The sequence below is a fragment of the Myotis daubentonii genome, chromosome 9 (assembly GCF_963259705.1).
Source record: "Myotis daubentonii chromosome 9, mMyoDau2.1, whole genome shotgun sequence".
Classification (NCBI taxonomy): Eukaryota; Metazoa; Chordata; class Mammalia; order Chiroptera; family Vespertilionidae; genus Myotis; species Myotis daubentonii.
The window spans coordinates 15,996,379-16,009,846 of NC_081848.1; the positions used below are offsets into that span (position 1 = coordinate 15,996,379).

At 41.9% G+C, this 13,468-nt stretch overlaps 1 protein-coding gene and 1 long non-coding RNA gene across 7 annotated transcripts in view; both read left to right on the forward strand.

The window, feature by feature from the left end:
* Nucleotides 1–13,468, forward strand: part of LOC132240607 (uncharacterized) — a 419,797-nt gene that overhangs the window by 166,784 nt on the left and 239,545 nt on the right. The gene's annotated exons all lie outside the window — the stretch shown is intronic.
* ZC3H12C (zinc finger CCCH-type containing 12C) overlaps nucleotides 1–13,468 on the forward strand; it is a 67,027-nt gene that overhangs the window by 45,864 nt on the left and 7,695 nt on the right. For 5 of the 6 annotated variants that reach the window (XM_059708015.1, XM_059708012.1, XM_059708011.1 and 2 more), the window contains 3 exons: nucleotides 7,537–7,676; nucleotides 11,800–12,034; nucleotides 13,234–13,340. In XM_059708015.1, coding sequence (XP_059563998.1) covers nucleotides 7,537–7,676; nucleotides 11,800–12,034; nucleotides 13,234–13,340 — 482 coding nt within the window. The remainder of the gene's footprint in view (nucleotides 1–7,536; nucleotides 7,677–11,799; nucleotides 12,035–13,233; nucleotides 13,341–13,468) is intronic. The other variant, XM_059708016.1, reaches the window with a different exon arrangement.

A 13,468-nucleotide genomic window follows, 5' to 3' on the forward strand; every position in this document is an offset into this window, starting at 1 on the left:
CTACCATTAAAACCAATGGTGAACCACATGCAACCTTCGAGCCTGTATTATCCATTTGCTCAATAGTAATTCAAAATTTGCAGTGAGGATTGGGAATTTTCCCCAGGAGCCCGATCCCACTGAGCCAGAGTAGTTGAAGGGATACCTTTCAGTAAACATTTGGGGTTTCTTAACTAGTTAAAAGTGGCCAATATCTTCCAACAAATTCACCCAGCAAAGGACTCACTTGAGGTAGACCATCCTTATTGCCAAAGGTTTGAAATAAAAAAGAATTTGAGGCCCAAAGGAACATGCCAATTCGTAAAATTAGAATTAGCTATTTTTAGTACTGAGAAGAAATAACCCTGAATTCATGCAGATACAGTTTGAAAGTGGCTACAGAACTATAATGATTTTTCTTCTCTGTTTATATGAAATTAAAGCTCCAGTTTCTAAATATCATCCAACCTTTTTAGTAAACACTCAGCAGATAGCTACTCTGCACCAGTGAGTACATGGAGCTTACTCTGACATCCTGTTTTTCGTAGTTTTGTCAGCTTACTGTTTTTATAATTGGTTATCAGAACCTCCTCAGTTGCCCCTTATATTGTATCCAGCACATGTGATTAGTCACATCCTTCAACATGCGTCACTCAGTAAGGTTAGATTAAGGTCAGTCTCCCACAGCCCCTCCTAGTCTGTGGAAGTCCCTTCTGCAGTTTGGACCCAGTTGGTAGTTGTCTACTTGGACTTTAATAGGAATTATGAGGGGTGATTTTGGGCCTTTGCTGGCAAGGAATTCTAAGGCAACAGCAGCCCTTCCAGAGATTTCTTGGTCGGCATTCACTTCTTTGGCCTGGTAAGGGAAAGACTGGCTGGGAAAGTATTGGAGACTCAGGAACCCACCTTATACATCCCCATTTGCCTGCCTTTCCCTCTCCCTGCAGGAGATAAGACTTTAGCCTGCCCCCTTGTGAGAGCTAAGGCTGGGCCAAGGATGAACGCCAGCTGCTAACTGCATTAAACCTTTCCAAGTTACCGTTGGGTTTCCTCAACCTAAATGTGAAATACTATGTTTTAGAGAAAACACGCCTTCAACTTTATAAAGTTTTGCCAAATTGTCCTCCTGAATTGTTACCCCAATTCACACTCCCACCTGTAATCTATGAGTTCTTGCTTTCACACATCCTTGGCAACATCTGGTGTTTGCAAACTTTATTTTTTCCAATCTGATGAGTGTGAAGTGGTGTCTAATTTTGGCTTTAATTTGCATTTCTTCACTATTGAGCATCTTTTCATGTTTGTTGGTCATTTGGGTTTTCTCTTCTGTGAATTTGCTCATATTTTTTGCCTTAAAAAACAAAAACAAAAAAACTTGTTACACAAAAAACTCCTTGATGTTAGGAGTACTTTATATATTACTAGTGCCCTGATGCATGAATTCATGCACATTGAAAGAAATTAATTAGAAGGTGGCTGGTGGGGCAGGACTGGGCGAGACAGGCCGGACACACCCCAGAGCCAACCTCCTGCTGTCCCTCCCCAGCCGGCCGCACTTGGGGCGGCGCCATGGCTCAAAGGGCATCTGTGGAGTGACCGGGGTCCCTCCAGCAGTTGGGGTCCCTCAGCCTGGCCTGTGGGGATCGGGCTGAAACTGGCTCTCTGACATCCCCCCAGGAGTCCCAGAGTGCAAGAGGGCACTCTGCAAGGTTGTCGCTTGGCAGCTCCTGCATAGAGTGTCTACCCCCTGGTGGTCAGTGTGAGTCATACCTACCGGCTAGTCAGACAGACAGTTGCTTAGCCTTTTACATATATAGACTAGAGGCCCGGTGCACAAAAATTTCTGAACTCGGTGGGGAGAGAGGCATCCCTCAGCCCCGCCTGTACCCTCTCGCAGTCTGGGACCCCTTGGGAGATAATGACCTGCTGGCTTAGGCCTGCTCCCGGGTGGCAGAGGACAGGCCCAATCCCTAGGTGCAGCCCCTGGTTGGGCTCAGAGGGAGTTGATTGGGGAGTTGGGGCTCCGCCCCCTGTCATGCACAGAGCAGGGCGGATTGGGAGGTTGCGATGCCACCCTCAGTCACGCTCAGGGTAGGGCCGATTGGGGGGTTGGGCACCGCCCCCTGTCACACTCAAGTAGGGTCGATGGGGAGGTTGTGGCGCCACCCCCTGTCACGCACAGAGCAGGGCCAATCGGGGTTGGGGCTCTGCCCCCTGTCACTCACAGAGCAGGGCCCATCAGGGGGGTTGGGGCTCCGTACCCTGTCACGCACAGAGCAGGGTCGACCAGGGGTTGCTGAGCTCCCCCCTGTCACACACAGAGCAGGGCCCATCAGGGGGTTGGGGAGCTCCCCCCTGTCACTCACAGAGTAGGGCCGATAGGGGAGTTGGGGCACCGCCCCCTGTCACACACAGATCAGGGTGGATCAGGGGGTTGGGGCGCCGCTCTCTATCATCCACAGAGCAGGGCCGATCAGGGGGTTGGGGCGCCGCTCTCTATCATCCACAGAGCAGGGCCGATCAGGGGGTTGGGGCGCTGCCACTGTTACACTCAGGGCAGGGCTGATGGGGAGGTTATGGCTCTACCCCATCACACACAGAGCAGGGCCCGTGGGGAAGGGGCAGTTGGGGCACCGCCCTCTATCACCCACAGAGCAGGGCTGATCAGGGGGTTGGGGCGCCGCTCTCTATCATCCACAGAGCAGGGCCGATCAGGGGGTTGGGGCGCTGCCACTGTCACACTCAGGGCAGGGCGATGGGGAGGTTATGGCTCTACCCCGTCACACACAGAGCAGGGCCTGTGGGGGGGGAGTGGGGGGAGTTGGGGCGCCGCATCCTGTCACACACAGAGCCGCAGGGTGATCAGGGGGTTGGGGGGCGCCTTCCCCTGTCACACACAGAGCCGCAGGGCAATCAGGGGATTTGGGCGCTGCCCCCTGTCATGCTGATCCCGGTGCTGGGAGGTATATTACCCTTTTACTATATAGGATAGAGGCCTGGTGCACGGGTGGGGACCGGCTGGTTTGCCCTGAAGGGTGTCCTGGATCAGGGTGGGGGTCCCCACTGGGGTGCCTGGCTAGCCTGGATGAGGGGATGATGGCTGTTTGCAGCTGGTCACACACCCTTCAGTGTGGGGGTCCCCACTGGGATGCCTGGCCAGTCTGGGTGAGGGGCTGAGGGCTGTTTTCAGGCTGGCGGGTGACTGAAGCTCCCAACTGGTCCTTTTTTTCTTTTTTTTTCTTTTATTCTGGGCCAGCTTTAGCTCTGGCTCCAGCTCTGAGGCCTCTGCTGCTGAAAGCAGGTATCTGGTTTGTTTGGGTTCTATAATCGAAACACTGTATCAGCTCCAGCTCTGAGATCCCGGCTGGCTGAAAGCAGGTTTCTGGGGTTTTGTTTAGCTTCTGTATTTGTAACAATGTTTCAAACTGCAAGCTCAGAGGCTGGCAAGGCAGGAGGGGAACGTTGGAGTCCTCCGTCACTGAAGCAAGCAAGGCTCATGTTAGCTTCCAGCTGCCTGGCTGCTGGCCGCCATCTTGGCTGGCAGTTAATTTGCATATCGCCCTGATTAGCCAATGGGAAGGGTAGCGGATGTACAGCTAATTACCATGTTTCTCTTTTATTAGATAGGAGGATGAGGACTAGCCTTTTGGTTGGTGCTATATGTTGCAATACCTTCTCCCAATCTATGGCATTTTTATTTTGTTCATGGAGTCTTTTACATAAAGAAGTTTTATGTGCCCAAATGTATCAGTCTTTGCCTTGATACAGCATGGGTTGCATATCTTCCTTAAGAAGTATTTCCTATCCTAATGTAAATGTCTCCTATCATTTCTTCTAAAAGTTTTATAATATTTTCTTTGAAATTTAAATCTTTGATCTATCTACAGTTTACTTTTGTGTACAGTTTAAGATAAAAACACAATTTTATTTTTCACATATAAATAACCAATTGCCTTAATACTGTTTGTTGAATTGATTTATAATGTCACTTTTAACATTCATACTTGTGTGTCACTTTATGCCCACTTTTCTGTTACATATTTTATGTTTGTTTTTTATCTTTGCCTAGACCAGTGGTTCTCAACCTTCCTAATGCCGCAACCCTTTAATACAGTTCCTCATGTTGTGGTGACCCCTCAATTTCATTGTTACAAATTGAACATAATTAAAGCATAGTGATTAATCACAAAAACAATATGTGACCCCTTGGGCGACCCCTGTGAAAGGGTCGTTCGACCCCCAAAGGGGTCGGGACCCACAGGTTGAGAACCGCTGGCCTAGACCAATACAACAGTGATTAGATTTCTGTAGTTTTATACTAAGTATTAATAACTAATGGGGAAGGTCCTCCTCTTTTGTTCCTCAGAATTGCTGAACTATTCTTGGCCTTTTGTTTTTCCATGTTAACTTTAGGATCAGCTTCTCAAGTTCCATGAAAAGCCTTTTGAGGATTTTTCTTGGAGTTGGAATGCACTATAGATCAATTGGAGTTTTGCATCCAGGAAGATGGTTCATTGTTCCTTTCACTTGGGTCTTCTCTTATTCCAGTGGTTCTCAACCTTCTGGCCCTTTAAATACAGTCCTCATGTTGTGACCCAACCATAAAATTATTTTCGTTGCTACTTCATAACTGTAATGTTGCCACTGTTATGAATCGTAATGTAAATATCTGATATGCAGGATGGTCTTAGGCGACCCCTGTGAAAGGGGCGTTCGACCCCCAAAGGGGTTGCGACCCACAGGTTGAGAACCACTGTTTATTCCCTTTACTACAGGTTTTCAATATTCACCTTCTCTATAAATCTCTTGCTTTACCTTTTCCTTTAGATTTGTTTAGTTTTTGTTACTGATACAAATGGGATTTTTTATTTTATTTTAATTGGTTTGCGGGTGAACAGCAATATTCATTTTAAACTAGAACCTTATGTCTTCAAAGTAATAACATTGTCAATATATATTATCTGTGATACATATGTCTGATGTCCGTTGAAATCTGTTCTGTGGCCTAGCACATAGCTAATTTCATCAGTCTTCCCTGTGCTCTTGAAAAGACTTTCTTTTTGTGCAGGGTTTTGCCCATGTCCATTAGATCAGGCTTGTAAATTGTTCACTGTCCAGTCTACAGTCTCATTAAATGTTTTCTGCCCCATCTGTTCATGGTATGATCGTGGATCTGTCCATTTATTCTAGAAATCCTATGATCTTTTGCAGTCCTCATATGGAGACTGAGATCACAATTATTACAGCTCCCTTGTGAATTTTTCCTTTATTACTATTAGGTAATAACTTTTTGTTGCTAGTAATTTTGCCATAACATATTTTTTCTGATATTAGTATAGCTTTGCCAGTGTTTTTGGTTTATGGTTTGATTAATGTAGCAGTTCAGGATGTGTGTAGCTGCAAATAACAGAAAGATTGACTACAGTTTCTTAAACAAATGAGGGTCTTTTTTCTCTGATAACAAGATCAGAGATGGATGTGGGTCCATCTGCTTAGAAACCCAGGTTCTTTATACGTTTCCATTTCCCTTTCCCAGTGTGGGCCCTTCCTTCCTCCTGTTTTCTCCCTGTGAGTTTTGTGGGATGGGCGTGGGGGCGCGGGCAGAGGGGAAAGAAAGGATATGAGAACAACCTTTACCGTCAGCAGTGCATGCATGGTACAGGATCCTGTTTCAGCCTGTGTGAACCTTTCTCATGTTTGCTGTTTACCCACATTGTGTGAGAGTTCTTTAAATAGAAGGTGGAATCTTCTCTTCCTGCAGTGAAATGTGACAGTCGCCCTCACAGATGAAGTCACTGGGCAGAAAATGCTTCTATCGTCTCTTAGCGCCAGAGCAGGTTAATGCTCAAGCCTGAGCAAGCAAAATGGCATAATGGCCAGCAAACAGTCATACACTTAGATTTCAAAGCATTCATGCAAAATAAGATGTTATGTTTTAGCACGTTTAGTTTTCCATTTAGGAACAGTTAGTATATATATTCTCTCAAAAGATGGTGCCATCATTTTCTGTAGTTTTCCAGAAGACTGATTAAATGTATTTTCTATGAAACCTGGCATCACTTTGTGTCATTGGTGAGGCTGTCCGGTAGGCCTTCTAACCCAGAAAATGTGACTTCGGAGTCTCCCATCCTGTACCCCTTTCTCTGAAACTTCCGGTCCATCTGCTTTCTCCCCCGATCCTGCCCAGGACCATTAGGAGGGCGTGGAACCGTAGTGCCTCTGGTTTGCATTTGTAGCCTTCAGTGTCTACAAAACAAGGTGGTCTGTGTCCTTTTCGTCTTTAAAATGATTAGCCATATTCGATGGGTCCAGTGTCTCACAGGGGACCACGATAACAATATGTTAATATACTTCATGTTCGCTTTGTGCTAAACGTTAGTGAAGCATTTGTCCACCTATTTCGTTTAGCCTTCCTTAGGCGTAAGAAGCAAAGAATATCTGTCTCCATTACAGATAAGAAACGCAGCCTTCAGAGCTCAAACTATAAAAGAATCCAGTGTCAACAATTTAAAAAAAAAATTTTTTTTAAAAGAATGCAATCACTGCATTCAAAACAAGAGACTTTTTTTTTTTTTTTTTTTTTTTTTTTTTTACCTCAGAAGTGTTGTTTTGAATTCTTAGACTAAATTGCACAAGCAGAGCCTGGTGCCGCATGAATACTTGTTGAATGACTATCTCTTAGTTGCATTTTCTTTTAGGCACTGAAACTGCTAATCCAGCTCTGAATGCCCTTGTGTCGTCATTAATCCTTGTCTAACACAATAGTGTTAAACAGAAACCAGGTGTCTTTTCATTGAAGGACATGGAAAGTGTTTCTTGTATGAGACCAAGCACTGTGAACATACTTTTCCCATGTATGCTGTTTTACACGGTCACCTAATAAAGTTTGTACATTACTTATTCATCATATTGAAAGAACTCTTGAGAAGGAATTTTTAAAAAACAAATAGGAATTCCATTCCACTGTTTTGTTTTTTAAATATATTTTTGTTGATTTCAGAGAGGAAGAGGAGAGAGAGAGATAGAAACATCAATGATGACAGAAAATCATTGACCGGCTGCCTCCTTCACACCCCCTACCTGGGATTGAGCCCACAACTCAGGCATGTGCCCTGACCAGGAATTGAACCATGACCTAGTTCATAGGTCGATGCTCAACCACTGAGCCACACCCGCTGGGCTCCATTCTACTGCATTTAGATTTTTCTCTATGACTTCTCTTTTACATTTGACTGAAACTATTCTTGCTGTGTTTGAGGCCCCTTTCTGGTCAAAAAGAGCATGTATCTTTCTGACTTGTTGCCCTTTACAACTTTACATTTGAAAACTTATTTTTTTATTATTCTCCGCACAATAATCATCCCAATTTTCTTAATGTTTTTTTCTCACAGATTTTCAACTTCTAAGTTATCTTAGTGTTTCTCTGAGCTATTCAACTCCATCTCAAATTTGAAAGCTCCTATTACTATTGTAATGATGTGATCATTCCTGTTTTCAAATTTGAATTAAGTTAAACTTAGGTGTTGTTGTGTAAAGTGTTCTAAAATAATCTTTCAGCCACGGAAACAAAGAAGTGTTTTCCTGCCGAGGAATAAAGTTGGCAGTGGACTGGTTTTTGGAAAGAGGCCACCGAGACATCACTGTTTTTGTTCCTGCCTGGAGGAAAGAGCAGTCCCGGCCTGATGCTCTCATTACAGGTGAGCCCCCAGCTCTGTTCTCCGTTTCCACGAGTACCGGCACTGCCCACTCTCCCACTGAGCATCGTGTCGGCCCGTTTCTGTTTCCTCAGACTCTGACTGCCACGGTGCCTTCGGTGGAAAATTAACTTAATTTTATGTTAACTACACAGTCATCCTTGCTACATAAGCTGAGTTTTTGTTTTGTTTGAATTTTGAAACTTTTTACTTCAAATTTTGTGAAATTCTGACCTTTAGAGACATGCTAGGTGTCAGGAGGTTTAGATTAAAATTCCGCCTTTGCCATTTACTAGCCACAGGACTCTGAGCAACAGACACAACCTCTTTGGACCACAATTTTCTCATCTATAAAAATTAGACTAGGTGACAATCAGATTATAATGACTACAGATCAAAAAATATCTGAGACTCAGGATATGCTGTCTGGTATCAGGTGGAAGGAAACACTCTATCCCAATAAAGTATCTGTGTTTTGCATTATTCTGTAATTTCTAAATGTCTGAGTCTCAGCCAAAAATGTCCACTGTGCCTGCTAATTATTACTGCTGAACATTTTGCTCAAGTGATTCTCACTCCTCCCTGCACCTCCAGCGTGAGCAAAAACTGAGGAACTGGGTGAAGAAAATGCACTTCACAACCAAAAACCACTTACCATTTCCCTGGTCTCATTTTAAGACTTTATTTTTATCTATAATCCTTAAATCCCTAAGAATAGATATGAGTTATGGTGGGGAGTCCAGAGCCAAGGAATCAGACCGTGGCCTGTGGAAATTGTAAGGTGGGAGAGGTAGGCATAATTCAGCCAGTAGTGCCAAGACATTAGATAACTCTTTGGGAAAAATACACGTATTTACATCTTTATCTTACATCATATGACAGTTAATTCCAGGTGGTTGAAGAATTAATTGTCATAAACTTAACCCATTAGAGACTATAAGTAGTCTTTGAATGGCTAGGGAGAACTATCTAAATTTAAAATTTTTTAAAGAAATTATAAAGGAAAATATAGATTTAATTGCATCAAAATTTAAACTTCTGTATTTGGAAAACTTGCCTAAAAAATGAGAAATCTTTTTTATTTGACTGAGAAAAAAAAAATACAACCAGTAAACACAGAACCCATGTTCTTAGAATATAAGGAGCTCATATGCATTGATAAAACAGGTTTTTTGATATATAAATGCTACTAGGGGAGGAATAGACAGCTTGCAGAAGAAAGCAAGTGCCAAATAAGAGAAAAAAGGGTTCGCCTCATTAGCAATTAAAGAAATGTAAATTTAAGCAGAGTCCACACAAAGATTTCTAACCACAAAGACATTTAGTTCAATATTATAGTAGAAAACAATGAAAACAAACCATGCATTCTTTAAAAGAATGGTTCAGCTAGCCGGTTTCTCAGCAGTTAGAGCTTTGGTCTGCAGATGGAAGGGTCTCGGGTTTGATTCTGGTCAAGGGCACGTACCTGGGTTTGCAGGCTGGATCCCTCTGTGGCATTTGAGAAGGCAACCAATCCATGTGTCTCTCTCACATCGATGTTTCTCTCTCTCTGTCTCTGCCCCTCCCTTCCACTTTCTCTAAAAATCAATGGAAAAAAATATATCCTTGGGTGAGGATTAACAAAAAAATAAAAGAATGGTTCAATAAATTAGTATATATTAATAGGATCGAATATGTATTAGAATATTAGGCAACATTTTTAATGACCTGAGGAAGTACTCTTTTACATATAAGGCAGGTTTTATTACTGTGTGTATGTGTATACACACATATACATACATATGTACATATATAAACGGAGAGAAAAAACACACAGAAAATAACTGGAAAGAAATATGCCCCAATATTAACAGTAATTGAACTGAAAAGAAACAAACAATATTTAAACATGAAAATGACTGGCAAGTCTCTTGAGCATAGAAAGAATGTGAGATCAAGAAGGGAAACAGACTGCCCAGCCGGCATGGCTCAGTGGTTGAATGTCAACCTATGAACCTGGAGGTCATGGTTCAATTCCCAGTCAGGCACATACCAAGGTTGTGGGCTGAATCCCCGTGTGGGGCGTGCAGGAGGCAGCCGATCAGTGATTCCCTATCATCATTGATGTTTCTCTCTCTCTCGCTCTCCCTCCCTCTCCGACATCAATAAAAATATACTTTTTTTAAAAAGAAGGTAAAGCCGAAACCGCTTTGGCTCAGTGGATAGAGCGTCGGCCTGCGGACTGAAAGGTCCCAGGTTCGATTCCGGTCAAGGGCATGTACCTGGGTTGCGGGCATATCCCCAGTAGGAGATGTGCAGGAGGCAGCTGATTGATGTTTCTCTCTCATCGATGTTTCTAACTCTCTATCTCTCTCCCTTCCTCTCTGTAAAAAATCAATAAAATATATTTTAAAAAAAAAAAAAAAAAAGAAGGTAAAGGATAAGACACAGTGTGGGTTGCGCCCACGTTTAGTGTTTGAAACACCAGCACGTGCCTCTGGAACCCTTCGTATGCAGCGACTCTGAGCGCACACACCAACTGTCAGGGGTTGGGTATTTCCTCCAGCGTAACCATCCTCCTGACTAAAACTGGGCAATTGAATAGTCCCATATTTCTCACTGTAGCAAAAAAATAAATAAACTTGATAAGAAATGTTTTTAAGTTCTCAGATCTAGATTCAGAACAGCTCTTTTGCCAGTCAGTCTTCCATTGATTTTATCAAATATTTAACAAGCAAGTACTCAGCTATGACTTGGGTACTATGCTAGGAACTAGAGATTCCATTAACTTCCTGGCTATACTGACCCAATATTTAAGTTAGGGTTACTTATCCTAACTAGTTGCCATCTAATCAGTGATCACTAATTACCATCCTAGTTAGTGTCCTGTTTTTCTCGTTAGCTATTAAGGAAACAAGATGATGGCCACCACCCTGGTTCCTTCAGGCACTTTAGTGAGGATCCAGGCATGTCTTATATGACTAAACACACCTACAAATAAAGTACAGTGGGTTATTCATGAACATAAATAAACTGGAAGACCTCTGAATGGACATGGTTAAGTAGCTCATGTATTCATTCGCAGACATTATCTATTGATGTGCTGATTGCTGGTGGAAACAGAGATCAATGCGACATGGCACCTGCCCTTAAAAGTTTGTCCAGGGAACACAGAAAATAATTCTAAAGTGACAGATCCTGTAGTTGAGACTAAGCTCTTAATTTTGTATTGGTTTTCTGTTACTTTTAAAAGAGAGCAACAATTACATATATCTATTAAACAACATTAAGTAAAACAACACAGTGTTCATTGAGAGCTTTCCAGTCACTATGCTAAGTGCTTCTACGCATAGAACTCACTGGCTCCTCAGAGCCCACCAGCTGCATTTGAAGACACGAAGAAACAGGCGCAGTAGGACTGATGCCATATACGTACAGCAGCAGAACCTGAGATTCAGCCTGGACTTGCTGACTTCAAAGCCCACATTTCTTCCACTCCTCTGCTGCTTTTCTAAACCAAAGTTCTGGTCTCCGTGAGCTTTGGCACTTTATCAGGAGCATCATGAGATCTATATGCCAGTCTCAGAGCTAGTTGACCCATATTGCTCTTCCATCCCACTTCCCTCATACCTTGCTCGTCCTTCTGTTGTGGCAATTACAACCCTTGTTACTATACTGATTTACATGTTTACCCAATCCAGTACCTGAGACCTCCTGGAGGGGAGGTCATTATTAATCTTGGTGGTCATTGACACTTAGCATAGTATATGCCATCGAGTAGGCAGGTAGTGATTGTCCGCTGAAGAGACAGAAGTTTAAAAAATTAGTAACTCCAGTTAATTCACAAGTTGTTTGGTCATGTTTAAGTTTTATGCTTTTAATTTTTCTTAACTTTTAAACATTTTTGAAGTTTTAAACATTTTATATTTTTAAAGTTCATTTGAGGGGGACTGTTTTTAAAGCTTTTTCATTAGAAATCCTGAAGGAAAAATATTGGGAGTTTCCAATTTGCTACATCCATAAGCTGTAAAATAATAATCCCTAATGAAAGGATTACATATATCCAGTTTATCTTATAAAATCTCACATTGTGTGAAGTTGCTACATGTGTTACGTATGTATTTACTCCTGAAATTCTACCCTGCAGATCAAGAAATTCTTCGTAAATTAGAGAAGGAGAAGATCCTGGTGTTCACTCCGTCCCGGCGAGTCCAGGGCAGGCGGGTGGTGTGCTACGATGACAGGTTCATCGTGAAGCTGGCGTTCGAGTCCGACGGTATAATTGTGTCCAATGATAACTACAGGGATTTGGCTAATGAAAAACCAGAGTGGAAGAAGTTCATAGATGAGCGATTATTAATGTATTCATTTGTCAATGACAAGTGAGTAAAACCATTTACTTACACGTAATACTGCTTTCCTGAATTATGATGATGAAAAGCTATTAAACATTGAAGCATAGGTTAAAGACAAAGCATAAAATTTTGTTTGTAAAATGGAGTATGCATACAGAAAAATGACTAAAATGCAACACATAAGTGAAATTAATTGTATTAAGATTATAGGATTGAGTGACTGTCTTCTATTTTTAAACTTTTAACGTCGCCATAGTGTTCTTATATTAATATTTGCTAAGTGTTACTAAGTGTCTTAAGGTTGACACCCCCTTAAGAGTTCATAAATTATTCACATTTTATGGGTAAATGGTTTCTTTCAAGTTCAAACAGTAACTTAACTAGTAACAGAACTTTGCAGGCATAACTGCTTTTCATTATGCACACTATGAATTCTTGCTTCCATTGGACAGTCGATCCAATGTTTATTTTCTTAAGACATTTTCTACATCAGCTGAGAAGCACCTGAGAAGAGTGGGAAGGGAATGGACTATGGAGTTAGACATCTTGGCTGCGCCGTGTGAACTTAGATGAAAGTAACTTCATTTACCTAAGCCTGAATTAGAAAAGTGCATTAACCTGCAACGCAGCGCTGATGCTGCAGGGATCCTGTTAGCATGAAACGAGATGACGTGTGCAGATTCCGACTTGCGAGGCGTCGTCAGCTGCCGTCCTCCGTCTGTCTATACATCATCTCCCTTCTCTTCCTCAGCAGCCCCCTCGGCGCTCCCCACCTGTTTCTACTGCTTCACAGCATTGATGTTTATAAAACTCTCTTAAAATGTCCTTGGGATTGTTTTCTAAAATCCTTACAAATTCCCAAGATTGAGAGGAAGGAAGAAATAATTAGAACATGTTTGACTCAAAGCTTATTTGAATTAAAACAAGTAGGAGTTTAGCCTGAAACATTTTAATTTTGTTATTATCCAGAGAACTTAGTACACTAATATATTTTTATCCTGTAAATGTTGAATCGAAGTATTTAGATTAACATTGAAAAAAATACCTCAGATAAAATGGATACATATGTAATACCCTTTGTAATACTTTAAGCAATAAAAAAAATAAATAAATAAATAAAAATAAAAAAGAAAAAAATACCTCAGAGTAATAAATCTTTGCACTGTCTTTAGAATTCAATGATCAACTCCCTACATAAGTATAATTTTGTATTTTATTTGTGACAGGTTCATGCCCCCTGATGACCCTCTTGGCAGGCACGGTCCGAGCCTGGACAATTTTCTGAGGAAGAAACCTATTGTTCCCGAACACAAGAAGCAGCCTTGCCCATATGGTAACTTGCTTTATGAGTATTTAATATCTGCCTTTAGAGCACAGTATGTTGTTAAATTTTTAATAATCATTTTTAATTTTGGATGGCATAGTGTTAGTTCTTTTGTTTGTAATTAAACTTAAGAAAAC